Source organism: Neopsephotus bourkii, unplaced genomic scaffold, assembly GCF_033783945.1.
Source record: "Neopsephotus bourkii isolate Nb327-2 ecotype Australia unplaced genomic scaffold, CSIRO-AGI_Nbou_v1 NB_1663, whole genome shotgun sequence".
In the NCBI taxonomy this organism is placed as follows: Eukaryota; Metazoa; Chordata; class Aves; order Psittaciformes; family Psittacidae; genus Neopsephotus; species Neopsephotus bourkii.
In genome coordinates this window covers 370,420-397,888 of record NW_026902137.1, presented here as the reverse complement: position 1 = coordinate 397,888, position 27,469 = coordinate 370,420, and the positions used below count along the sequence as shown (strand labels likewise).

Sequence of the window (27,469 nt, the reverse complement as noted above, 5' to 3'; positions counted from 1 at the left end):
TCCTGGCACATCTACGTTTATTCACACAGTGCAAAGCTGGCAGCAGCCGTTCAGCTCCAACCTACAGCGGGCAGCGGGGCAGGGCAGGCACCGGTGCCTGCTACTCGTGCTGGGGAAGAACCACAGCAAAGCTTTGGTGAGAGCCCGGACGTGGTGCGGGGCAAGACAGGGCCATGGGCTGTGCTGCACGGGTGCTGCAGCCCTGTCCCCATGCTGGTGGCCTTACCTTGGAGGCGATGACCTCCCTGGTGCGGGCGCGCAGTTTGTTGACCTGCGTCTCGGCGATGTCCGCCCGCTCCTCGGCATCGTCCAGCTCGTGCTGCACCTTGCGGTACTTCACCAGGTTGGAGTTGGCCTGCTGCTCCTGCATGGGGGGGTATGGGCACCGCATCAGCCTCATGGCCCCCCCTCCATCCTGCAGCCATCTCGGGGTGCTCTGCCCCAGGACAGCAGCAGCGGTGGGGACCGGCACTTACCGCCTCCTCGAACTGGCGCTTGTAGCTCTTGACCTTGCTCTGCAGCTTGTCAATGAGGTCCTGCATCCGTGCCAGGTTCTTCCGGTCTTCCTCAGCCTGCAAGTGCCCCAGCTCTGTTAGCAGGACCCAAAACCAACCCCAACTCGGGGTCCAGCGGCCCCACACCTTCAGCCAACAGTCCCAGTGGTTCCAGGGCCCCTCACACACACACACACAGAGCACCAGGGTCTGTTCCCCATTTGCCATGTGTGTGTATGTCCAGACCCCTTTGTGCTTCAGCACCCAGCTCAGGAGGTGCTGGCCCATGGGCAGGGGGTGGTTGCTGTGGCCACAGCCTGTCCTGCCCCTTTGCCCTGCACAGAGCCCAGGACAAGGTGGGGACTGGGGTAACGGCAGAGGCTGAGCACAGGGAGTGTTGAGCTGGGTCCTGCAGGCTGGAGCTGGGACCGGTGCTGCTGTACCTGGTAGCTCAGCTCCTTGATCCTCCGCTCGTACTTGCGGATGCCCTTCTGGGCCTCAGCCATCTTCTTCTGCTCTGTATCCAGCTCTCCCTCCAGCTCCCGCACCTGCAGGCGGATAGAGGCCAGCTCAGCCCCAGCCCCAGATGAGGCCAAGACACCTTCCCAGTTCAGAGAAGCCACAGCTGAGACTAAACCACCCCTAGGAAAGGCTTTCAGGTCCTCAGGGACCATCCCTCACTGCCCATGGATCCCATGTGTACAGCCTGGCTCCAGGATGAAGCAGTGCTGGGGCCCTGCAGAGCCTGATGCACCATGAGGGGTCTGCCCCTGCCTTCTCACCCTGGCCTCCAGCTTCTGGATCTGCTTCTTGCCCCCCTTGAGAGCAATCTGCTCTGCTTCATCCAGGCGCATCTGCAGGTCCTTGATGGTCTGCTCCATGTTCTTCTTCATCCGCTCGAGGTGCGCGCTCGTGTCCTGCTCCTTCTTCAGCTCCTCTGCCATCATGGCAGCCTGCAAGGCCAAGAGGCATCACCACAAGCCCAGGCAGCCCTGGGGGCTCAATGAAGACGTTCTGAGACCTTCCCCTCTCCTGCCACCCGCCAGCCCCACCGCTCTTACATCTGTGATGGCCTTCTTTGCCTTGTCCTCAGCATTGCGGCACTCCTGCACTGCGTCCTCCACCTCACTGCTCAGCTGCGAGATGTCTGCTTCCAGCTTCTTCTTCTGGTTGATCAGGCCCGTGTTCTGCAGGCAGAGCAGGCTCAGTTCACCACGGCCCTGTTCCAGTGCCAGCAGAGACGCAGGACCCGTTGGTCCCTCACCTGGGAATGGAGCAGGTTGACCCTCTCAGTGGCCTCCAGCAGCTCCTGCTCCGCCAGCTTCCTGCTCCGCTCCGCCTGCTCCAGTGCCGCCCGCAGCTCCTCCACCTCGGCCAGCAGCAAGTTGTTGCGGCGCTCCAGGGCGGCCGCCTGCTCCTTCAGGTCATCGTTGTGGCGCTGGGTGTCATCCAGCTCGATCTGCAGGTCCTGCAGGGCACCGCGGGCTCAGCGGGCGCGGGGCTGGCAGCAGGGACAGCCCCGAGCTGGTCCCACCACCATCACCCAACCTTGATCTGGGCCTGGAGCTGCCGGACCAGCTTCTGGAACTCGGCGGCCTGGCGGTTGGCGTGGCTTAGCTGGATCTCCATCTCGTTCAGGTCTCCCTCCATCTTCTTCCTCAGCCGCACTGCCTCGTTCTTGGCCCGTGCCTCTGCATCCAGCGTGGCCTGCATGGAGTCCATGGCGCGCTGGTGGTTGCGCCTGCGGGAGATGATGCATCAGCCCCATCCCTGACAGAGCCAGGGCCACGGAGCCAGCGATGGCCCAGCCCGGCCCCTCTGCACACACCTCAGGTTCTCAAACTCCTCGTCCTTCTCCGCCAGCTTCCTGTCCACATCAGCCTTGATCTGGTTCAGCTCCAGCTGGATGCGCAGAGTCTTGCTCTCCTCGTGCTCCAGGGCCCCCTGTAGAGACAGCGGTGGCCATGGGAAGGTGGCCCCTGGGGGTGCTCCATCAGCCACCTGCCCCAGCCTGGCCTTGTCCCCACCCCAGCGCTACGGGGAGCAGGGGGAGCCACCCCAGTGCCTTGCTGTGGCTGCATGAGCCCCATGAGCCCAGGGGCCGCAGCTCAGCTCAGCCCTGTCACCTTGGTGTAAGCTGCTGCCCTTGAGGGGCAAGCACCAGTAGGAAACAAGGACCCACCTCAGCCTCCTCCAGCGCTGCCTGGATATCGCTCTTCTCACTCTCCAGGGCCTTCTTCAGCTTCTCCAGCTCATGGATGGTTTTCCCGCTCATGCTGATCTGGTCGGTCAGGTCAGCAATCTCCTCTGGCAGGGGTGCAAGGGTGTTTGGTCAGGAAGGAGAGTGAGACATCCCCATCCTCCTGCCCAGGCTGGCTGATGACCCCCAGCCCTTAGAGAGCAGCTGCGTTGTGCTTGGGGCCGTTGATGCAGTCTGGGTGAAGGAGAGGGCATGGGAAGGGCACTATGGACACATGGAGACCTGCTTGTCCACTGCAACACCCCCAAACCAGGGTCATGGCTCTGCCTGCCATGCACCATTGGCTAACAAGGGTCAAGTGGTGCTGCCTTCCTGCCCATAGTGCTCAGCACGAGGACAGAACAAGGGTGGCTTCCTGGCTGGGCTGCTGCATTCCTTGTCTTGGCTGAGCAGCGAGGTCTGATCCCTGCCTACAGGGAGCCCCCATCCCACCACATGGCTGAGGACAGGGGACCCCATGAGAGCAGGAGCCTGGGCAAGGAGTTCAAGGGGAGAGCTTGAGCCCAGTCCTACCCTGCAGGTTCTTGTTCTCCCTCTTGAGGGTCTCCAGGTTGTCCAGGGACTCCTCATAGGCATTCTTGAGCTTGAAGAGCTCCGTGCTCAGGCTGCGCGACTCCTTCTGCGACGCCTCCAGCTCTGCCTGGGTCTCCTCGTACTTCTGCTTCCACTCGGCCAGGATCCTGTCGAAGTTACGCTGCTTCTTGTCCAGGGCAGCGCAGGCCGAGTTGGCGCGTTCCAGGTCCACCGAGAGGTCCTCGATCTCCGTCTGCAGCCGATGCTTGGTCTTCTCCAGCGAGGAGCACTTGGCATGGGCGGCCTCCACCGCCTCCTCTGCCTCCTGCAGCCGGGTGGCCAGCTTCTTCCTGCCGATGGCAGCGAGGGGGGAGTGCTCTTGGCCCATGTCATCCCACCACACTGCCCCCACAGCCTGCCCAAACAGCCTCAGCCCATCACCGAATGGAAACCTGCCACCCGCAAGGAACCCACGTCCACCATCAGACTTACTTGGCTTCCTCCAGCTCCTCCGTCCGTTGGATGGCATCCGTCTCGTACTTGGTTCTCCACTGGGCCACTTCTGCATTGGCCTTGGACAAGTTCCTCTGGAGCTCGCTCTTGGCCTCCACCTCCTCCTCGTACTGCTCCCGCAGGAGGTCACAATCATGCCTGGACGCTTGCAGGGCATGGGCCAGCGCGTTCTTGCTCTGAGGAAAGGAAGAGCTGATGAGAGGAGCCGCTGGCCCCAGGACACCAGCCACAGCACCGGGGCTGGGGGCAGCAGAAGGCTCCAGTTTTTCCCAGGTTAAGAAGCTGCCCTTGGGGCTCCTGTGTGCAGGGAATGTCCCAACTCCCCACTCCATGGGGCACGTGGAACACATGGCCGATTCCCTGAGATCTGTGCCATGCAGAGAGCAGCCATAGGAGCCTCACCTTGGTCTCTTCATCCAGCTGCCTCTTGAGTTCCTCAATGTTCTGTGTGAATGAGGTCTTGCCACGGCTCAGCTGATTGATGAAGGACTCCTTCTCCTCCAGCAGCCTACTGAGCTCCCCTGGGGACAAACACAGCCAAAACAGCTACTTTGGGGCTGAAGGGCTGCAGCCTGCGTTAGCTCACACTCCTGCAGACCCTGTGGCCTTCAGCTGCATGGAGACCTCCAGCAGCATCCCCACCCAGCCAAGCAGCTGAAGGCAAAGTGAAGGGAAATCCCTCCTGTTGATGCTAGAGCTCATAAAACATCCCCCAGCACAACCACCATCACCACAGAGGTTCTTTTCCTTGGCCTATAGTCAAGTTATACAGCAGTTTTCCAAGGCCTGAGTGGAGGCATAACACAGACATCCCACCCCGCTGCGCTCCAGATGGAGCTCCTGCTGTTTCCCTTTTGGCCGTGGGAGAAGGGGGACACTCTGCCTGGCTGCACCTCGTCCCGCATGTCCCAGTGCCCCGGGGCAGCCAGATGTCCCCTGTCACGCACCGTTCTCGGTCTGCAGCCTGCCCCGCTGTGCGCTCACATCGTTGAGCTGCCGCTGCAGCTCGTCCACTTTGGACTTGGCCTCGTTGAGCTGGTCCTCATAGGTGCGACACAGCTTCTCAGCATTGGCCTGCGTGCCCCAAGCAGAGCCTGTGTGAGACCCAGCCCTGGCCACAGAGCACCATCCTCCCCAAAGGGACTTGCAAACATTGCCATAGGGAAACAGGGACAAGCTATACTCAGTGGAAAAGGGGGACTAAAGGGGCTGCAGGAAAACTGGAGAGGGGCTTGGGACAAGGGCCTCTAGGGACAGGCCAAGGGGAATGGCTTGAACCTGCCAGAGGGGAGACTGAGATGAGCTCTCAGGCAGAAGCTCTTCCCTGTGAGGGTGCTGAGGCGCTGGCACAGGGTGCCCAGAGAAGCTGTGGCTGCCCCATCCCTGGCAGTGTTCAAGGCCAGGTTGGACACAGGGGCTTGGAGCAAGCTGCTCCAGTGGAAGGGGTCCCTGCCCGTGGCAGGGGGTGGAGCTGGATGAGCTTTAAGGTCCCTTCCAACACAAACCAGTCTGGGGTTCTATGAGTCTGTGACCTGGCCATGGCAAAGAGCTACCTAGGGCAACATCCCACGGGCACGGCTGTGCTGAACACACCAGCTGCCCTGATGTTCACTGCCCTGCAGAGAAGCAGCGCCCACCTTGTTCTTGGTGAGGTACTCGATGTTGGAGGACAGGTCATCCACCTCCATCTTCAACTCGCTCTTCTCCTTCTCCAGCTTCTGCTTGACGCGCTGCAGGTTGTCGATCTGCTCGCCCAGCTCGGCCACGCTGTCCGCGTGCTTCTTGCGCAGGGCAGCGGCCGTGGACTCGTGCTGCAGCGTCGCCTCCTCCAGGTCCCGCCGCAGCTTCAGGAACTCCGCTTCCCGCTTCTTGTTCATCTCCAGCTGCGTGGCCGTGGCGCCGCCGGCCTCCTCCAGCCGCTCGCTCAGCTCCTCCAGCTCCCGGGACACTTCCGCCCGCTGCTTCTCCACCTTGGCTCTGGCAGCGCGCTCGGCCTCCAGCTCCTCCTCCAGCTCCTCAATGCGGGCCTGCAGAGACAGAGCCATGGAATGGTGCGGGCTGGGAAGGACCTTCAGAACATCCAGTTCCAACCCCTGGCACGGGCAGACATCCCCTAAGGGGGCCTACAAGGGTGCTGGAGAGGGGGGACTGTCCTGACAGGACAAGGGCTAATACGGCAGATGCTCCAAGCACCAGGTGTCATCAGCATCTTTGCCCTCCACATTGGAGCAAGGTGTCTCCTCTGCTGCTGGGGAACAAGCAGCCACCAGTCTGGAGCAAAGGCCTGGGCTCAGCTGGGGTTCTCTGAAGCAGGCATGACTGAGTGTTTGCAGAGCTCCTGGTCTCCTCTATACACTGACATCAGCATTCAGGCTGATACTTGCTTCTTTTCAGTGGGAACCTCCATGCTTTAATGTGAGGCCTGTCTGATAGGAAGAAGCCAAACTTACAAGTTCGGAGTTTGGGAACTGGATTTAAGGTTTTAATCTGGACAGAGAACTACATCCTAGAAGCTGTTCCTTGTGCTGGTGCTAGCATTCACCTCAATAGTTCACTCTTTCATGAACTTCTTTTCAGCCTACCATATTTTAGCTGAGGGTTTGTTTTTTTCATCACTCTTCTGCCTAGGAGATGTGTTCAGAGAGGGTCTGGCCCATACAGATTCCCCATCACATTACACATGATGGAAATTGAGGACTCCTAGGCTGTGAGAACAGTTCTGCCCACCATACCTGGAGCTCCTTGATCTTCTTCTGCAGCTGGGCCTCAGTCACTTGCCCATCTTCAATCCTTGAATTCAGCTGACTCATTTCAAAGTCTTTCCTGTACAGAAAGAAGGCAGAGTGCATGGTCAGGCAAACACTGTCCTCCCAAGGACATCTGGCTCCTGAAGCTGGAGGAAGGCTGTTCCCTGTAGTGTAACACCCAGCTCCAGAGGACAAACAAATCCCCATAGGAAAGGGACCGCAGGCGTAAGAAGCAGCTCATGGACTATAAGCGAGCATTGGAGTGGCCAAACTGGCACGTTCAAAGCCCCATCCCAGCACCTCCTGCAGAGGCCACAGGTCCACTTGATCTAGAGGTGGGCCCTGGCCTGGCAGAGTCAGCAAGAGGCCAGGCACAGATCACACACTCACTTTTTGAGTTTCTCCTCCAGCTGCTGTTTGTCATTCTCCAGATCCATTACAGACTCCTGGGTCAACTTCAGGTCTCCTTCAAGTTTCCTCTTTGCTCTTTCCAGGTCCATGCGGACTTTCTTCTCTTGTTCAAGAGAGCTTTCCAGCTGGAGAATGAAGGGCAACAGGGTAGAGAGGGAAAGGGTCCTTTGCAGCCCCAACCTTCCCCATATCCATTGCTATGGGGACTTCATCCAGCCCTGAGAGCCAGAGCTGTTTCCTGCTTGGTGTCCAGTCCCATTCTCTCAGCCCAGAACTGCTCTCAGTGAGGTACTCTGGATCACCTCTTGGTCCAGGGGCAGTTTGCCAATGGGATTGTTTATCAACTGGCCATATTAAATGGGGATCTGATAATGATCCCACCCTCCAGATCCCATCAGGGACAACCTGGAGGTGTGACTCAAACCTCTCTCACTTCACTATCTATGACTCACATCATCCACTTGCTGTTCCAGCTTGACCTTGGCTTTTGTTAGTGTGTTGACTTTGTCTTCCTCAGCCTGCAGGTCATCCAGGGCCTGCTGATGGGCCTCTTGCAGTGCTTTCTTCTCCTTTGTCAGCTTGGCAATGATCTCATCCAGAGCAGCCATCTCTTCAATCAGGTTTTTCACCTAGAACAGGGAGTCAACAACTGAGCACATCTTCTCAGGGAGAGGGATGCTTTGCTAATACCCATGAAAGGATCCCACAAGCCAGCAACCTTGTCCCTGTTGGTTCTCTTTGGTGCCTCCACAAGCTTTGAGGCCCCAGGGCAATGAGGCTGTGTTCTCAGGGAGGGTTTCTTACCTTGTTCTCTGTGGCATGCTTCTCCTTCTCCACCTTGGCCAGTGTGATCTCCAGGTCATCAATGTCCTTCTTCAGCTCTGCGCACTCATCCTCCAGCTTGCGCTTCTTGGCGGTGAGGTCTGAGTTCATCTCCTCCTCATCCTCCAGGCGCTCTGTCAGCTCCTTCACCTTGGCCTCCAGCTGGATCTTGGACTTGATCAGCAGGTCACAGCGCTCCTCTGCATCTGCCAGGTTGTCTTGCTCCTGGGACAAGCACAGGAGAGGCAGTGCTCACCCACTGCCCCAGGAGCAGGCTCTCAGCCATGCTACCCTGGCCACAGCTGAAGCTCTCCTTGTGGAAGGGGTAGAGCAAGCCTGAGTTGCTCAGATGGACAAAACCAGACAGCTGTGTTTGCAAGGCCTATGGGACAACCACTGACGCTAAGCATGGCCGAAGAGCTAACAGCAACTGAATCTTTCCAGAGGATGGAAACACTGGAAAGACACTTCCTGGAACAAGAACAGCACAGATCAGCCACAGCCAGTCAGCAAACACTGTCATCTCCCCATGCTCCTGGTGAGACCACCCTTCCCAAGCCAGGGGAGCACAAATCCCTGCGGCAGCTCTAAGATGGCAAGTCTGTGATGATGCTTCAGGTTTGCACCAAGTCTAATACTGCATTTCAAACAGATTGTGGCAACAAGGGGTCTCAAACTGCAAGAGGCTGGAGGAGGGATCTAGCATGCTCCGCTGCTTCTCCTACCCATGGACCCTGCATTATCTTTAGACTTCCATAGAGGGAGTGAGGCACTCACTGCCTGCAGCTGGAGAGTCAGATCATTCTTCTCCTGGATCATGGAGACCTGTTTCTCTTCCAGCTCCTTCCTCTTAGCCTCAGACTTCTCCAGAGCCTCCTTCAGCTTCTGGAACTCCTCCTTCAGGTTGGACATTTCCTTCTCAGTCTGAGCAGACTTGAGCAGAGGCTTGATCTTGAAGAACAGCTTCATCCAGGACCAGTTCTTGACAGCATTGAAGGCCCGGATGTTCCACTGGATGGTATAGAGGGCTTCCCTGGAGGGACACAAGGAGAGCATCATCATGGGTGTATCTTTCCCACATCCCATCCCCACTGCAATAGAGACCAGGCTTTTGCAGGCTTGGACATGGCTCTATTCTCCACCAGTATGGAAGTATGCTGAATGAATGGCATGTTGTCTGCACACATAAAGGCCCTAATGGGATGAGTGGTGTGGGCTGGCTTCAGGTCTCTTCACTCTGCATCCCTCTGAATCTTCCAGGAGAAACCAAAGGCTTTCCCCACCCAGAAATACGGAGCCTCCCTACCAAGCCCATGCCTGACCTCTCACAGATCTGCCTCCAGCCCTTTATGACAGGGCTTTACTCAACCACTGCCCCAAACCCACTCCAATGTGCAAAAGAAGAGGGAGACGCACAACGTTCTGCCTCTGCCTTCACCCCCAGCTCTACCTCCTGCTGATGATCTTCTGATACTCGATGCGCATGAGGTGCCCGCGGATTCTGGCCTGCAGCATGGTCAGGATCTTGGCCAGACGCTCATCCCGCATCTCCTCCAGCAAGCCCAGCAAACCAGCCTTGAAAAACACCTGCAGGATCAGAGGGAGAGCAGAGTCAGAGCAGAGAGGGCAGCGGGCTCGGGGGGAACATCACCCACAAGGCAGAGCTGACCTGTGGCCAAAGCAGGGGCACACAGAGCAGTGAGGGCTGCACACTGTAGGGTCAGTGCCCTCCCTGCACTGCACTGGTTGGAGGAGCACCTACACAAGGCACAAGGGGACACCAGAGCTCCCTGCCCTGAGTGGACACAAGCTGCTGCGTTGGGTGGTATGAGCTTAGGCAGCAGAGATGTTCTGTTCAGACCTGTTTCTTCCCAGCCTGCATCTTCATCAGGGACTGTAGTGATAGGACAAGGGGTGATGGGTTCAAACTTAAACAGGGGAAGTTCAGGTTAGATATTAGGCAGAAGTTCTTTGCTGTGAGGGTGCTGAGGAGCTGGCACAGGGTGCCCAGAGAAGTGGTAAATGCTCCATTCCTGGCAGTGTTCAAGGCCAGGCTGGACAGAGCCTTGGGTGTCATGGTCTAGTGTGAGGCGTCCCTGCCCATGGCAGGGGGCTGGAAATAGGTGATCTTGAGGTGCTTTCCAACCCAAACCAGTCTGTGGTTCTAGGATTCCAATGCCCTTCTCAGCCCCTTCAAGGGCCACACACAACCTGCAGAGCACAGGGCTCCAGCAGGGCTGTGGCCAGGTAGAGAGCAAGCTGGACACAGGGAGCACGCTGGGTCTGCAGAGACAGGAGGGACAGCGTCCCTGGACCAGCTGCCTGCTCTCACCTTGGTATGACCGAACTTGTACTGCGAGTGGTCCAGTTCCAGGGAGCTCAGCAGCTTCTCTGTGGCCTTTCTGCTGTCCACAAACTTGTCATCTGGAATGGCTGTTGGATTCAGGATACGGTAGCTGCAGGGACAAAGCAGAGGAGGACATTCAGGAGAACTCCAGAACGGAGTCCATGGTTCTATCATCATCCCTGTACCACAGTCATGCCAATTCCCTCTAGTACTTCTAGACAGTGCTGCTGCACAGGCTGGACTCATGTATGAACCAGTTGCTCCAGGGCGCTGAATGGGCTCTTGTGCAGAGAGACACCAGGGAACCCTGCCAGATCTTAGTCCCTGAACACAAGGAAGACTGCAGAAGAGGCCACTGGTTGGATGGGGCCAACTACAGAGCAGTAAGGATCCCAAGGGCAGAGAGAAATGGAGCTGAGCCTTGCCACCATCTCCCTGTACCAGCCCTGCACTGCAAACATCACCAGTCTCATCATCTCTGGCAGCACAGAGCAGCAGCAGGGCTATCCCACACATGCACTGGGAGCGTGGTTGTGGCTCAGACCAGCCCCACGCCTGCAGGGGAGCAGGTCAGAGCCAGGGCACGTCTGTCTCCCCTGGAACATGTGTGGGCTGATGGCAAGGAAGAGGAGAGAGTTACCGCTGCTTGAAGTCTGCGTAGAGGATCCTGTTGGGGAAGCCTTTACGGCAGATGCGGATGCCTTCAAGGACACCGTTACAGCGCAGCTGGTGCAGCACCAGGAAGGCATCCATGGCTCCTGTGGGGGAGAACAGAGGTGGAGCACACACTCAGCCCAGGAGGACAGAGGAAACAGAGCTGCAGCGTGGGTCTGAACCCTGGAAGTGAAATTGCCCATGGTTTTGAATGCGGGTGTTAACCCATCCTGCAGGCCTATGCTGAGCATGAGTGCTGCAGCCTGGGCCCAACTGGTGGAAGTCAGTGAGCCTGAAAGACTCTGCTGTGCCTGCTGTCATACACAAGGCAGCCCAACCATCAATGCACAGCCAAAATGGGAGCCTGGCAGAACTCATTCTCCCCAGTAGAGGAGGCTGGTGTGGGTCACAGGGGTTTCCACACTGAGATGGGGCTTGGTGTGAGTGGCAGCAGAACTGCTGCAAGGCAAGGGTTGGAGAGAAGGTGGATGCCAGAGTCCTGCCAGCTCCCACGTGTGGATGTCACTCAAGGGAATGCCCTGGGTGCTGTCTCAGCCCACACATACCTGGGGTCTTTGTCTCGTTGGGGATGATGCAGCGGACAAAGTGGGGCTGCGTAGAGCGCAGGTTGGTCATCAGCTTGTTGAGGTTCTCCTGTGGCACAGAGACAGGGGATGAGGCACAGGGTGACACCTCTGCTCCCCTACAGCACATCTCTGCAGCCCCTTCCTTCCCCCCACAGGCAGGGACAGAGCAGACGCTGAGAGCCCTCTACCACTCTTCATGGGAAATAGGGAATTCTTCCTAATCCCTGTGCTATCCTGCCAACTGGACACCCCAGCCCTGCAAGCAGGACCACTGCCTTCTGCCAGTGTGGGAGCAATGGCAGAGGGGACTGGGTGCTTCTCAAGTGTTTGCAGGTAAAGGTTTGCTGCAGGGGACAGCCAGGAGCACAGCACTGAGCCTATCCTGGTAAACAGCTCTGTGCTCAGCATCCTCCTGATCTAGTGCTAGCATCCACACTGCCTGCAGTCCTCAGCTCATCAGATTTCCCCTGCACTTCCACAGTGCTTCCCATACCCTTTGGCCATGACAGAGCGCCCTGCCAGCCCAGCCTGGGCCTCCTTTCCTGTCCAAGGCAGGGCTCAACCCAAGACATGGCCCTGCTTTTTCCTATGGGAAAGGCATCTGCACCCTCGATCTTTGCAGGCTGCCTTCCCCTGCTCGTACAGGCTCAGCCTGCCCAGGAACACCTTCCTCAGCTCCACCTCACCACAGGGCAACCCCTTGCCACAAACACCTCTCCCCAAGGCCTGTGACTTGTCCAGGAGGAATGAAGTCACTCATGTTCCTGCGGGGGCTCTGACAGCAGCACTGCCCTCTGCGAGCACCCTGTCAGCACAGGGCTGTCACGGCAGGACCCAGCTTTGGGCTCACACCCCCCTCTGTGCTGTTTTCCAGTGGCTTAAACTCTGGGGTGGACAAATAACTTCTGTGGTGAGCACGGGGTGTCACCCTGAGCTGTGGAAGAGCTCAGGTCACCTCCCTGCACAGGACAGCCCCGAGCTGCCTGCTCAGAGACCTGCAAGTTCCTCCTCCATTTTCTTCTGCCCAAAGGCTGTCCTTCCCGCTGACCAGAATGAGGAGAGAAGTAGCACAGACTTAAAGTGATGTTCATGTAATACATCACCTAAACATCACTACAAGTCTTAACTGCCGCTCTCTCAAAGGCGAAGGAGCTGTGAGCAGCGCAAGCGTCAGCCGGGCGGAAGCAGCACAAGCCAAAGGGAACCATCGCTGTCCCAGCCTGGAGCCCCGCGTCCTTCCCTACGGCATGGGGACAGGGCTGGGGCTCTGCCAGGCACCGGCCCCTTGCGCACAGACAAGAGGGTGTCAGGAGCTTTGGCTCCTGCAGGAGCTCTGGCGGTCCCTCAGGTGCAAGATACCCCAGAGTCTTGGCAGGGGAGTGGGATGACAGTGGGGCACTGAGCATGCTTCCCTATGGCCTCGGATGAGGGGCTGGCTCTTACCTTGTGCAGCTGAGACACTGTTTGGAAAGAAGCTGCCTTTTTACGTTTCTCCTTGGTCCCTGGCTTGTGAGGTTCCTCTGTTGGGTTGAAATATTGATTCATTACATCAGCACAACATCTGCTTGGCTTGGAGGATGCAGGAGCACTCCCAAACACCCTCGAAACACTCACAGCCCCTGTTCTCTCTAGTAGTGCCCTGCTGCAGAGCAAAGCCATAGAGCAGAAACATCTCCCGCAGTACCAAACTCTGGGTGCTGCTCCTCAGATCTTGACAACAACAGACCCCTTCACGCATCTCAGGTCACGCAGGGCCACCAGGACAGTTCTTTAAGCACCACACAAGCTCAGCGTGGTCCTAACCCCCCTCTAAAGCCCCTAGGCCAGCACTGCATGGCCAGAGCACCCACCTACCCAGGTCAGAGAGGTTTTAAGGGGTCAGTGTGGCTCTTCCCCTTGCCCGGGCTGCTAGGTGCAGGAATACTACACCAACAGGGTGTGAGGGTGAGGAGGCTTTGCTGCAAAGGGAGGGGAACTCAAGGTCAAGAAACAGATGAGGTTGCTCCTCACCTGAAGATGAGCCCACATAGTTCTCATAGAGGGAAGCCAGGAGCTTGTTTTGGGACTTTTGGAAGACAGACACCACTGTCTCATTCAGGGGGTCCTTGTTCTTGTCCAGCCACCCAACGATGTTGTACGGCACCTTTGAGCAGAGAGAAGAGGCAAAGGTAAGGTCGGTGCTCCAAGGGGATGGTGTGGGTGCTGTGGAGGGTGCCCAGGACGTACCACACCAGCGTAGTGCACCAGCTCAAAGTGCGCCTCATACTTCCTCTTTTTATCCGGCCGGGGCTTCTGGAAGTTGGGCGACTTCCCCAGGTGGTTGTCATAGAGCTTAGCTTTGAAGGACATGTCGGAGGCTTTTGGGAACATGCACTCCTCTTCGAGGATGGACAGGATTCCCAATGGCTGCAGGGGAAAGGTGGTATGAAGAGGTCTGAGCTCAGCCTTGCCGTAGCCCATTCCAGAATGGGGGTTCCCTGTGCCACTGAGCAGAGCTTGATGTGGGAGACCTCATCCTCTTACAGGCAAATGGTGCAAGACACTGACTATGGGACAAGCTATCACTGGTGTATTCCAGGCTGCATCTGACCTCCAACCAGTCAGAGTGGGACCGGCCAAGCCTGCAAGACCTGGAGGCTTGTCCAGGTCCATCAGGCTGTGGGAAGGGGAGATCCTCTCCAGTATCCTGATAGGTGAGCTCCTTCCCACTGAAAGAGGTGAGTTTCCACCATGAGGTGGTGGAAACCTTTTGTACAAGCTGCTCTTAATCAGCAAGTACTTAGTAGGAGGCTTTGAGGGGCAGCAACTGGGTAGGAAAAGGAGGCAGAGATCGATGTTCTCTGGAGGGAAAGGCTGCCCCAGGTTTTGTGGCTCACCAGTGGGCAGGAACAGAATGTCTGTGGTTTCAGAAAGTCAAGATTTGTGCCAAAGGGACTCATTGGGCTGCAGGCTCTGGGTAAGTGTGGGGAAAACAAAGCTGGGCACTTCCCACTCACTGCGGGGGGATCATTCCATCTCTGGTAGCAGAGCACCTCCAGTCTTTGCAAACAAGCCACCTACCAGAAGTACCATTCCCATGCCCTGGCTCATGCTTTACCTTCTCAATCAGGTCAATGCAAGCCTGCAGGTCCAGGCCAAAGTCAATGAAGACCCATTCGATGCCTTCCTTCTTATATTCTTCTTGCTCCAGGACAAACATGTGGTGGTTGAAGAACTGCTGCAGCTTCTCATTGGTGAAGTTGATGCAGAGCTGCTCAAAGCTGTTGAACTGCCAGAAGAAAACAATTCTGCGTTAGAAGGAGCCCAGACATGAAGGGCTTCACTCTTCTGTTTTGTCTGGGTGTGAGGAGTGATCTCTGCTAGGCTCAGCTGGACCGCTACCGGAGCAAGTAGCCAGGGATCACTGGAGATGTGCCCACAGCAGTGTGAGCTGCCTGTTAGCTCCAGACGGACTAATCCAGACAAGAGCTCATTTCCCTGTCAAGGCAGTTTCTTGGAGGAGAAGGAGCTGTCAAACACCAGGGGACTGAGCTGTCTGGCTACAACATTCCCCCAGTCCCATTGCAGGGGGCCCGCAGAACTCACGTCAAAGATCTCGAAGCCTGCAATGTCCAGTACTCCAATGAAGAACTGCCTGGCCAGCTTGGTGTCCAGGGTCTTATTGATCCGAGTCACCAGCCACTTGAACATGCGGTCATAGGTGGCTTTAGCCAGGGCTCCCACCGCATAGACAACCTGCCAAAGCACACCATAGAGCGGGCCATGAGCACTGATCCTTCTCCCTCCCTCTGTAGGAGCTAGAGGCTGGAGAGCTCCTCTTGGCACACCAAGGACAGACCCAGGGAGCTCAGGGTTACTGAGGCAAACTCACCTGCTCCACGTTCTGACCTTTGGTCACGTACTCATTGCCCACTTTCACACGAGGATGGAGCAAGCCCTTGATGAGGTCAGCTGAGCTGATTCCCATCAGGTAGGCAGCTTTGTCAGCACCTGTAAAGCAGCACAAAGGCATGAGGAGGCAGCAAGGAAGGACAAAGGACAATAACTAAAACTTCCCAGGTCTCCTGCTGCTCAGTGCTCACTATAGATGTTTTTCCACCTTCTCCAGAGTCTGGTATGATTTCCCATCCTGGGTATTGTATGATTGTCCTGGATTCAGCAGTACCAGTCATTTTTTCTCCTTCTTAGTAGCTGAACCTAGGACAATGATGCTTTCAAAGTCTGATCTCCTGCCTGAGAAGTTACTGTTTGGAGGAGATGGCTGTAGCAGACCTGCTGCACCTTGCCAGGTTTTCAAGCCTTATCTGGGAATCTCTATGCATTTTCCAGTGGGAGCCTGGGTTTCCACAGCGAATTTAAAGTGACCACAAGAGAGGTGATTTTCTTTCTTCTCTTTCGTAGACTCCTAACAGCAGGATGCAGCTGGAAAATCGCCTCTGTAGGGAAATCACTGCTAAAGCAAAATCTTCAGTAATGGCCAGGTAACAGCTGAATCCTGTGCTGACATTCCTCAGGCAAGGGGAACTCTTCCTTCATGAATGTTAGCAGGAAGGTCTGACCCAGGTAGTCACTCGGCTGAAGTATAGTGACTGCTGGAGCCCTCCAGTTAAGTGATAGGGCTCCCCTTTCTCATCCTGCCTTGAAGCTTCCTCTGTTATATGGGAGCCAGGCATAATGCAGCAGTGCAAAAGCCGTAGAAAATACTTGAGCTGTGCCTGAATTTCCAGGTTTGCTTTGCAGCCTGACCATTTTCTTAGACCTCTGATTTGTATTGGATTTTCATAGGCAACAAACAAGGAGAAGTATTAGACAGTGACTGTATCCTACTCTAACTGCTCTGCAGGAGGCTGCGTCTTGAGCAGGTCCCTGCAGTCCTGACCATGGCCTGGCTCATGCTCTGTGGATGACCTGCTCTGGGAGACTGTCAGTGCCAGAGGAGAGGAGATGAAGGGCAGCAGAAGACTGAACAAGGTGAAGCACAGCCGGGGGGTGAGAGCCCGTGGTGCTACTTAGGCAAGTCTGATTCAGATGAGACCACCTACTGCTTGTAGAAAAGGCTGCCTAAGTGTGCCGGCTCAAAGACAAACCCCTTTGTGCACCTACAGACCATGTGGTTGCTTGGGATGACAGCCACTGACCAGGCCAGGGAAGTTACCACACTCTGTCCTTGAGGGGTCTGCATGCCCAGGCCAGGCTGGGCAGAGCTGGCAGCATGGAGCCAAACTCACTTTCAGTGCCGTCAGCCTCTGCCTGCTCTTCTCGCTGCTTCTGCTTGAACTTCATGTTGCCAAAGTGCATGATAGCACCCACTATTTTATAGGAGCCGTATTTCTCATCATTGCTGAAGCCCAAGATGTCCATGGCGTGCTGAGGAGAGACAAAGCAGTGTAGATAGAACAACATCACCACTCTGAGGTGAGGTCGCCTAACATGCTCTCCCTATCCTGGGGCTCTGGGCAGGGTGCTCTGTCCAGTGCACACCTAGCTGAGGAATCCTGTCCGTGGGACTTTGAATGTGAGAACAGCTCCCACCAGACTCATCTGAAAGCAGAAGGACTAGCCTAGCACCCACAAGCAGGAGGCTTTCCAGGCTGAGCTCTCTTATCTTCTCCTGGGAGCATGGGAAGTGCTCATGTGCTACAGAGCCTTCCTAATGCAGGGAATTACACTGCCTTCTCTGCCTGGATGGGGCTGTTGATGGAGATCAGAGTCACTTTGCTCGCTCTTTGTAAGCTCAAGGCATGTCCCAATAAACCAGAGGGAACACACAGCTAATTTAGAGAGGGACATAGAAAAACCAGGACATGTCCCCACATCTCCCCATGGGAGATGGAGGTTGTGCTCTCCACCAGGCCCACTTCACGCTGTGCAATGGGAAGGAAGTTCACATACATCTGTTGCCATGAGCTCCTCGCCATCATTCATGTTGTCCACAGTAGTTACACCCTGAGAGCAGAAGTGGTAGTCATAGGGGTTGAGGGAGAGCAGCAGCATATCTGTTGGGGGAAGACATGCAGAGGGTGAGGCCAGTCTGACAGAGACCAAGCTGGAGCAGAGGGGCACAGATGAAGAGGTAAGGCTTCACCAGCCTCAACTACTAGAGGGCACCAGCCGATGGGAGGAGCACCCTCTTCAAGCCCAGGCAGGTCTACACATGGGTCCATCTCCTCTGTGATGTGCCTCCTGCTTGCTATCTTGGGACATGGCTTGGCTGCAGACTGATTTAGAAGTGGCCATCCATGTCCTCGTGACCACCAGATAAGATTACTGCTCTGCACAGCGCTCCAGACCTGCCTAATAAGGTCTTGTCCTTGAGCTCAATGAGCCTGCAGCCAAGGGGCTGACCACCCTGGGGGGCTGTGCTAGCATCTTCCTGCACTGTGGAGAGGGTTCTGTGCACTCCATGGGGCCTGGGACCTGAGAGCAGGGCTGCCCCAGGGCAAGCTCGGGTCTGCTGGGACTGTCCTAGGATGTGTCTACACCAGCGAGTGAGCTCTGTAGCCGTTTCCAAGCCCACCTGAAGCACATAACCTCACTCGGGTGGCTGAAGGAGCTCAGAGCAGGCTGCAAAGCACTTCCCCTTACCCCAAAAGGAGTAAGAATCCACCCTGCACATGCTGAGGTCAGTGCTGTACCCACCATATGACAAGGACTCTATGCGAGGCAGCTTTGCAAAGCATGCTCCCACCCTGCAGATAGACCCAGAACAACCTCTGCTCCTAGGCAGTTGCAGAAGGGGCTTTGATCTGGCTTCTCTGTCTGGGAGGATACAGGAGGCTGGAGTAGGTGAAATCCCTTCCACCTTAAATTATTCACCAATCCTATGATCCTGCACAGCTAACAAAGCATCTGAGGGCAGTACTTGCACACAGCTGGGTTTGCTCCTTCCCTGTGGACCCCGAAGCTACCACAGAGCCCTTTCTGGCCATTTCCAGGCCACCATGCTAGAAGAGGCTCGGGTGCCTTACCTTGCAGCTCTGGTTTCTTCCCAGAGAGGATCTGGTAGTAGATGTGGTAGCTCCGCTCTTTGGGCTGCTGGAAAATCACTCTGGATTTTTCCAGAAGATCTAGAAGGGAGCAGGGCAGAGGGGTGGTTCATTCCCAGAGCTGACCCCACATCAGCACCCATGGGGAGGCGCGATCCCTCCCCACTGCAGCAGGCACAGCTCTACTCACAGATGTCAATGTCTGCAGAGGCCAGCTTCCCTGAGGGGCCAAAATGGATCCGGATGAACTTGCCCTGGAAACATGCACAGGAGGTGAGTGCTGGGCTTGGCTACACACTTAAACAGCCCCCAGAAACCTCAGACAACTACGAGGCACTGGTGATCTCCCACTTCTTAGGCTTCTGCTGATGCCAGGAAAGATACTGGGCTCTGTGAGGGGTGGGTGGGTGAAGTTCTCTGGTTTGTATCATCAGCATCACCAGGCTTTGAACACCAGGCAGGCAGAGATTTCACTCACAGCAGAGAAATCCTTCTCATAGAATCATCACAGAATCCCAGACTCGTTTAGGGACCTTAAAGCTCATCCAGCTCCAACCCCTGCCACGGGCAGGGACCCCTTCCACTGGAGCAGCTTGCTCCAAGCCCCTCTGTTCAACCTGGCCTTGAACACTGCCAGGGATGGGGCAGCCACAGCTTCTCTGGGCACCCTGTGCCAGTGCCTCAGCACCCTCACAGGGAAGAGCTTCTGCCTAAGAGCTCAGCTCAGTCTCCCCTCCCCTTGTCCTGTCCCTTCAGGCCCTTGTCCAAAGCCCCTCTCCAGGTTTAAGTACAGACCTACTCTTACAGCTGATCAGTTCTGTGGGGCAGTGTGATACTGAGCCCGCCCCAGCCTCCTGCTCCACGGTGTGCTGAAGAATCTCACCCTGGAGTGTCTCCCATGCAAGGCACAGGAGCAGGCATCACAGCATCCCACAGCAGACCAAGGCTGTGCTTAGCAAAAGAGATGCTGCTCCCTGGAAAGGGCACACAGCACTCCAGGCTGTGCTTACTGCCCCTCGGCTTTGGTCCCGTAAGGGATGTCTCTGTAGCCACAGGCTGTGACACCAAGGCATTCATTCTGCACACCATTTACTGCACTGATGTAACCAGAAGCAGCCTGGCCTCAGCAGTCCAATACCACCATGAAGCAGAGCCTCCTTCCTGCTGCGTGCCTTTGGCTCACACCACAGAGAACACAATGGCACAAGTGATGCATGCATTCAGCTTGCATAAACACAGCGCTTCAGCTCTCTGTCTTGCTCAAGACACTTACAAAACGAGAGGAGTTGTCATTCCTTATGGTTTTGGCATTGCCAAAAGCTTCCATGGCTGGGTTAGCCTCAATGATTTGATCTTCGAGGGTGCCCTGCAAAACAAACCCAAAGGATGCGTCAGTTCCTACCCAGCCGGAGGGGATCTGTTACCAACAACACAGGGAAACAGCGAGTGGGGCTCCTTGCACCATCTGCCTGCTCTGCCCTTCAGAAGAGCCTGCTGCTCCTCAGGCATCTCCATGTCTCACAAGCAATGCAGCTTGGGTTAAGGGTCAGCGGCGTTAGGCTTTGCAGCAACGCTCTCTGTGGGCTTCCCCTTGCCTAAACTCTGAAGACCCAGGCTGCTCTCCCCTCTGCACACAGCAGCCCTTAGCCCCTTTCTCTGCTACCATATGAAACCAAGAGCAAGCACATGCTGTCACCACAGCAGTCTGAAACATTCCAGGCTCTGACTCTGGTAGGAATTTCCTCTTCCACCAAGCATAGTCTGGGACAGTTTAAATCACACAACATTGCAGAAACGACCCAGAAAGCAGGCTTGATCCATTACTCCCTACACTAACATGCACAGGAGGGTCACAGTGTGGTGGGAACACAGCCAATGGGATCTGCTGAGCTCGCCGGAGCAAGCCCCAGAATTAACCTCGTTTTTCCATTCATGTTTCACACACACAGTTCAAAGATAAAGAGACAACCTCCACCTAATGCAGGCAAAGCAGGACAAGAATTCAAGGAGAGAAGCAAGAGACTCATGCCAAGCCACACAAAGGGCAGTGGAGGCTGACAACAGTAGTAGAGTTGGGTAGCACAGGCTCCTGCAGGATCTTTCGTGAGAGCTTTATGCCCATGCTCTGACACATTCCAGCCCATAGGGCTTTCCCTGCACAGGAAAGCTCTGAGCTCTGCCCACCAGGAGCTGTACTGTGCTCACCACTGCTCCCCAGCTCAGCAGCTCCAGCTGGGTGGAAGGTAAAGAGACGGGGAGCAGCTGTGAATCACAGCTTTAACCAACTGCACTTTGTCTCTGGGATAGCCTCTGATCTGTTATCCTTAAATCCAGCCTGATCTAAGCTGTCTGGCCTGTGAAACTCAATGAGGGCTGCCCCATGGGCTGCCTTGGACCCACAGCTCCAGCCCTCCAGCAGTCGCATGTGTTAATGAGCCTCCCGTTAGTGTGCACCAGCTAAAGGCTGTCCCTCAGTGCTCAGAGAAACTGAGGACACCGGGCTGAGCCCTGGGGGTGCTGGCAGTGCCAGGGACTGAACCTGGGCTGGGTTTCCAAAGGAGCCCAGGTGTTTCCTTGGAGCTAAGCAAGCACCTCAGAAACGCACCCCTAGAAGGACATGAGCTGCCTGCAACACGGAGGGCTGAGCCTGTTTGGGTCTTTGCAGAGGGTGGCGTGTCCAGGCCTGAAGCCAAAGCACGAAGCTGCCCATGGCAAAGAGGCTCTTCCCCTGCTCCTCAGCACCACCCACCAGCTAAAACCAGTGTTTGAAGAGCAGTGATCCCTTGAAGGAGAGGCTGGAGCCAAGAAGGTATAAAGTCACTAAGAGATGAAACACCATAGCTCCAAACTACGGGAAGGTGGGAGATAGGAAGCGAAGTGGAGAACTGAACATTGTGCCTGCTCCCAGACCCAAGGCAGAGGCCCCACACAGGCATTCCTCATCACCCCATCGCTCTGTGGTGCACCAGAACTGTCCTCAGCATTAAAGATTAGGAGTCTACAACACTTACCCCAGTTTTAGTGGCAAGAGCTGCCTAGAGAAAGGAAAGAAAATGGTCTTTAGCAATCCAGAAAAGGCAGGCAAGAACCACAAGAAGCATGGTCAGAAAAGCAGGGCATGACCATTTAGTGCCAAAAAACCGTCCAAGAAGAAAAATGGGAGGATTAAACTCTACAAGAGATGCCAAAAAGTTGTTAAATAGATTAGCTCAAGAAAATAAAGAAATGCATCAAAAAGCAAGAACGGTTAAATCCAAACCCAAAGAAGAGTAAAGAAAATAATGCTGAGGTATTGCTTGACTGGTACCTAAAGCAGCTAGTTTGCTTCTACAGGGGAAAAGCAGGCTGGAGCCTCAACGTATCAAGAAGAAATAAGCACTTGCAAAGGCAGCTCAAAAATAACCAGCACCAAAGAAATGCAAGAATCAAAACAAGAGCAAGAAAAGCACAAGGTAGAAAAGGATCAAAATGAACAAGGGGGGGAAAAAAGGAGAAAAGGATGAAAAGCAAGGCTTAAAAGAGGCAAGGTGGGAAATGGCAGGTTTACTGCGTTCTTTTAATACTCCTTAAGAAGCTCTGTGGGGTGTTAAAGGAGGAAGAGAAGATAAAGAGGGTACATAAGGCACCTCTTCCAGGCTGCACAGATTGAGCAGCCACATGAAAAAAGTCCATTTCCCCTTGAGCAAAGTAATTTCAAGCCTTGCTTGTTCAAAAGGCGAGGAAAAGCCAAGCCCTGGGTGGGTCAGACCAAAACACGCTTCCAAATGCAAAAAGATGGGGGAAGAAAAAAAGAAAAGAAGTAAAAAGAAGAAAAGGGGGAGGGAAGGGAAAGAAAAAAAAAACACCAAAGAAAGGAAGAAAACAGCACGAGCTTGTTTCAAAAGAGGGTCTTACTAATTTCTTGCCCGGTGTGTCGCCCAAGGCTGCGACAATGGCAAAGTACTGAATGACCCGCTTGGTGTTTACAGTCTTACCAGCACCAGATTCTCCGCTTAGAGCAACAGAAATACACAGATCAAGGGCATGAGGCAAAGAACAGGCAAAACTTCAAACAGACACCCTGCCACCCTGCTCATCGCGCCAGGAAGGAGAAGCAGGGGTGGCCCTGTCAATGCCCTCCAGCCTGCGGGTGTGTGTGCTTGTCTTTTGGGCTTGTCTTAGGAGCGAAACCCAGCTCCATCCTCACTGTGTCCTGCTGGGGGTGCCGCAGGGGCTCAGCTGCCCACTGCAGCTATGGCAGGAGGTGCTGGCCCCCACCACGGCCATACAGCCCCAGCCCCGGGGCTTCAGCTGTGCGGGATCAGGCAGGACCCAGGTCTGCTGCTCCCGCTCGGGTGGTTTCAGCACGCTCTGCTTTGCTGGGGGGTCTTGGAGCCACCACACCGGGTGGATCCTGCATCAGGCGCAGCCGGCGGGCTGGCTGAGCTCATCCCTATAGTTAGCTGCTCTCCCATTGTAATCCCAGATCACAAAGAGCCCGGGGGGAGCAGAGCTGCCACCGGACACGCGCCAAGCATCTCTCTGCAGCCCCTGCCTTTCCTAATTAGGCTATGGCCAAGGCTAAAAATGTCCATGGCTCCTGGCAGCGGCATAGGGTCCTTTAGAGTCCTTTATATAGCCCTTATCTATATGTCACTTGAAATCAACCTGGCCTACACCCTCCCACGTCACCTTCCTCCCCCACCACCGCCCCTCTGGCCACCTCTGCCACCATCCCCCTCTGGCCTTGGCCTCCACCTCTCCTTTCCCCTTGCTCCTCAGAGGCAGTTGGGGTGCCCCATGGCAGCTTTGGGGTGCAGGGGACCCTGCTTGTCACCTCACATTGTGGCTGCATGTGAGGTTGGGTGGGAAGGGATGGGGGACATGGCCGAGGGGCTCCCCCGGGGCACAGTGTGCTGCCCAGGCACCTAGCATCAGACTGAGCAGAGCAAGGGGCACTTACGTGATGAGCATGGACTGGTTTTCACGGTCTGGAAGAGAAGGAGGAGGCATTAGGACAGTGCCACTCCCCTCACCCCCATCCCCATGAGCCCAGACCCCCAGGGATGGGGGGCCCAAAGCGAGGGCTTACTGCGCAGCATGTCATTGTAGGCATTGTCGGCGATGGAGTAGATGTGCGGGGGAGCCTCGGTGCGCCGCTTGCCCTTGTAGGCTGCCACCACCGGTGCCGTGTAGACGGGCAGCCACTTGTAGGGGTTGATGGTGACACAGAAGAGCCCCGAGTAGGTCTGCAAAGGGAAAGAGGGCGGGTGAGGGATGGGGGTGCCCTGATGCCCCTTCGTCTCCCCACCCCACTGGGTGACCCCTGTCTGCCGGGTGCCAGTGGCTTACATAGATCATCCAGTGGGAGTAGCGGCGCTTCAGGTTGTAGAGCACAGAGGCCTCGTTGAGGTGCGTCAGCATGGCCATGTCCTCGATCATGTCGAACTTGGGCGGGTTCATGGGCTGCAGCTCATCCTCCTTCACCACCCGCGTCTGCCGGAGGAGGGGGACAGGTCAGACGGACCCCAGTCCCCGGTGAGCACCCTCTAACCAGCTGCGTGGATGGACATGACATCCCCATGCTGGGCGCCCTGCCCCGTGCCTGCTGTCCTCCCATGTGGGCTGGTGGGGTTAGCAGAGCCCCAGCCTCAAAGCCCTGTTGGGAGAGGCAAGCTCCAGACCTCTTCTCTCCCAGGGAGATGGGTTGTGGCTGAGACCAACAGAGGGGATGCAAGCTGGGGGGCACCAAGATGTCAGCCCACATCATGCTCAACACCCCTGTCCTGTGCCCTTCTTCACAGCCTAAAACCCTGTGGGAAACATGGAGTATTGCTTAGAGAGGTCCCTGGTTATCTGGGCAAACAGCTGAAGCCTGCACCCCATCACTGATAACTGCGTTTATTTAATCCCAAGTGCTGGGAAGCTATCACGTTACAAATCTGGCCTGAATGGAAGAAGCTGCATTTAACAAATGGTCTTGTTAATAAAGATGAAATGAAACCTTTCAAAGAGGTTTTTTACAGGTGAGTATGAAGTGTGTGGTGTTAGAAGGTGTTAGGTGTTAGAAGCGAGAGCTGGAAATGCTGATCCAGGGAAAGCAGATACACTTTCAGATGTTGGAAATCTGTGACATTGTTAAGCAAGGCAGTTTCAAGAGGGAAGAGCAAAAGGTTTGGAATCTGCTTTGCTCACAGAAGCTGAAGATCTTTCAAGCATCAGAATAATCTTTTAAAATGTATACCCCCTCCCCAATAAATTTTATTTTGGGGAGAGCAAATTTCATTACTTTTTTCCCCCAGTTTCAAACAAAAATATTTTCAAAGCCTTGACACTTCCATAGACAATTACATGTATTTCTTCTAAACCTGGCAGACACGAGCACTTCTCAGTGCCACTCTGACCAGCTGAGGAGTAGCAATAGTAAAGTCTATGATTTACTGCCCGGGCAGGTCTTTGGGTTTCTTCCCCAGTGTTACACCAGTCTGAGTCTCTGGACTGTGATGAAGTTGTGGGGCCATGAGACTCCCCTAGCCAAGACAGGAATATTCATTATTCCATTTGCAGCTATTGGCACTGGATATTACATTGACAAATATCAACTGATCCTTGTTTGCTCATTATCCTGATAAATACCAGCTGACCCTGCCTTGCTTTGCCTCCCTCCCGCTGCTGGCAGACTGGAGCCTCACCACAAGGCATAGCTGGTGCTGCCCTTTTGCCTAGCACCTATTCTCCCAACAGCACCACAATCCACTGCAAATCCCAGCTAAAATGAGCAGGAATTGGCCAGCTGGCCCCTTACCTCTGGTCTGAACCTCGGAGAGGAGCCAGGCAGTGGGTTCAGCATTGCAAAGGGCTGCGCTGGGGCAGCCTTTCCATCCACAGCCTGGAGCTGTGCTGGGCCAGGGCTGTCCCCTTGGGTCTGCCCCGCACAGGACCCGTGCTCGAAAGCCAGCGCTCCATGGGGGGATGCTGAACCACTGCCACTCTTGGCAGGTCATCGGTGTCCTGACACCGCGTCCCCTCGGGGCACCACTGATCACCGCGTTATCAGCAGGAGCTCAGCTAGTTTCAGACGTGAGCCTGTCACATATATCCACACACACACACACACACACACACTTGCTCTCCCTTGGTAAAGGAAGGGTATTTTGCTTACCTCCTTATTTTTAGTTTCCACAGTGACTTTGCCACCAGTGCTTTCTTTGATTTCCACTTCTATATAAGCTTCTTTCTCATCCGGGATCCAAGCACGCTTCTTTCCTGCAGAAAGAAAGAGAGATAAGAGGAGAGGAGAGGTGGAGAAAAGAAAGGAAAGGAAAGGACACAAACCAGGTTGAAATGTAGGAAACCATTTGACATTGTCAACTGAAAGCCACACAGATGCAGTCAGATAACATGGAAGAATAGCAATTCTTCCTTCCTATGTTCTTGGTCATAGGAGCTGGGATTTCTTTGCCTTCTTTGTATTTGGCAGCTGCTTCTTTTGCCAGGATCAACTTTTAGCCTGACCCAAGTCTGCTGTTCTTGTGCACTTGCACTGGGACCATCATAGAAAAAGGATGGTGAGAGGAAGCAAAATTCTCCTCTTTTGCTGAACCAAGAGGAGCAAGTTGGTCCCTGGAGCCCAAGCTGCGGTACAGTGGGGTGTCTGGGACAGTGCGGACACCTCCAAACCGGAGCTGGAGAAGGCTTTGACCTCCCTCAGCCCATCTCCCTCAAAGGCCACCTCTGTAAATGAGGGGAAAGTTAAAAACCTGCTTTTCCTGCTTGTGAGATCTTCCTCCAGGGTGGTGGGGGCAGCTCTGTAGCACCTGCTCCATGAGGAGCAGCACTGGGAAAGGGATGGGGATGGTCTCCAAAGAGAGCCATGGCCAAGGGGCTGGTGTAGGGCACACACATGGGGCTGTGCCGAGAGCTGCCTCTGGGTCTTACCATCGAAGGGGATTGTCTGCAGCTTCAGCTGCTCTGTGTAGCTCTTCCGGAGGTACTCAGCAGCCTCCCCAAACTCGCTCATGTCCAGCATAGACATCTTGCCTGGCGGGAGGAAGACCTGGCAGCAGTGAAGGAAGAGTGCAGGACACCTGAATGCTGCAAGGAGGGAAAGGACAGCAAATCAGTGCATGGGGAACGTGCCCGCCGCTGGGCTGCTTACCAAGAGCAACATGCTCACCAAAAGAGCTTTTAACTTTAGAGAGACAACAGCGAACAACAATAGTAGCTAATAATAACCATAATAACAAGGCAGTTACCAAACACTTTCCCTTCTGCTGCTATCCAGTCCCAGCTTGGTGAGCCGGCACCGCTTTGGTGTTAAAACCATCATTCACATTATAGGTGTCACCAGAGATCGTCAACGACACCCTTTTTCTTGATAAACTCAGCTAAGCTTATTCCAGCTCTACAGACCTGCTGGAGCCCTGGTACCCTGCACAAAACCTCTGCACAGACCCGGATCTGCTGGAAGATAAAAGCAAGGCTGGAGGTAATATCCCTGGGAAGACCCCTTCTATAGGATTGCCAAGAGAGCTGCTTGGAGAAGATGGTGCTTTCCGATATCCATCTCCTGCAGTATCACACAGCAGAGCTCCGGGACATGGCAGCCACCACAGCCATGGCCACTGCTGGTAGCCAGGAGCTCGGCACAGCACACAGCCCTTAGCAGAAGAGCTCCTGGTGCAGGTCTGTCCCACCCTCCCCTGTACCGCCGCAGTCAGCCCCTGTCCTCAGGGTCACCCACCCTGCAGAGGTGAAGCGGGTTAGTAGCAGAGGACAAGCGCACAACACAGACATGCTCTTTCTTACTAACCTTGGTGATAGGACTGAGTGGCTGAGTGCGTGCAGCAAAGCCCCTTTTTATTGTGTCTGTCAAGGTCAGAGTGGGAAAAGATATGTCAGAAATTCCCATGTGTCATGTCCACACAGCTCCATTGGTGCTGCTGTCCCACTGCCCGGAGAGACACAAAAGGCAAACCTCGCTTTTATCTCTCTGCAAGTGCAGCCTGGTTATTTTTATTCCTGTATTGTCAGGCGAGTACAAAGGCAGAGACTCCAGCTCGGGAAGGCAGCGCAGCAATCCCAGCCTGCCCATACTGCCTGCTGGTGCGGAGCAGAGCGATGGCAGCTTCCCCGTTCCCTCCTGCACCTGAGCAT

At 55.3% G+C, this 27,469-nt stretch overlaps 1 protein-coding gene and 1 long non-coding RNA gene across 5 annotated transcripts in view; one reads left to right on the top strand and one right to left on the bottom strand.

Annotated features, from left to right (window-relative positions):
- On the bottom strand, positions 1-26,407 carry MYH7B (myosin heavy chain 7B). 4 transcript variants are annotated; one of them, XM_061375462.1, is made up of 42 exons: positions 26,252-26,407; positions 25,476-25,579; positions 23,666-23,809; positions 23,406-23,562; positions 23,277-23,304; positions 22,229-22,325; positions 21,346-21,369; positions 19,608-19,700; positions 18,525-18,588; positions 18,317-18,415; positions 17,241-17,344; positions 16,577-16,715; positions 15,220-15,338; positions 14,934-15,083; positions 14,446-14,616; positions 13,575-13,754; positions 13,359-13,491; positions 12,792-12,868; positions 11,328-11,415; positions 10,748-10,865; positions 10,093-10,216; positions 9,211-9,347; positions 8,538-8,793; positions 7,743-7,985; positions 7,391-7,567; positions 6,918-7,063; positions 6,513-6,603; positions 5,418-5,807; positions 4,728-4,854; positions 4,183-4,301; positions 3,760-3,956; positions 3,268-3,617; positions 2,677-2,801; positions 2,323-2,438; positions 2,043-2,235; positions 1,759-1,962; positions 1,556-1,681; positions 1,277-1,447; positions 938-1,042; positions 477-572; positions 227-364; positions 1-109 (listed from the first exon to the last, which is right to left on the bottom strand). In XM_061375462.1, exons 1-42 carry the CDS (start codon positions 26,346-26,348, stop codon positions 101-103), a joined length of 5,826 nt encoding a protein of 1,941 aa, XP_061231446.1. In that variant the 5' UTR covers positions 26,349-26,407; the 3' UTR covers positions 1-100. The 4 variants fall into 4 exon arrangements, with proteins under 4 accessions (XP_061231446.1, XP_061231444.1, XP_061231443.1 ...); XM_061375460.1 differs by lacking the exons at positions 21,346-21,369; positions 22,229-22,325; positions 23,666-23,809; positions 25,476-25,579; positions 26,252-26,407 and having other exon boundaries at positions 23,406-23,517; XM_061375459.1 differs by lacking the exons at positions 21,346-21,369; positions 22,229-22,325; positions 23,277-23,304; ... (1 more) ...; positions 25,476-25,579; positions 26,252-26,407 and having other exon boundaries at positions 23,406-23,556.
- The window catches only part of LOC133224175 (uncharacterized), a 213,371-nt gene that overhangs the window by 120,214 nt on the left and 65,688 nt on the right, over positions 1-27,469 (top strand). The window lies entirely within an intron of this gene.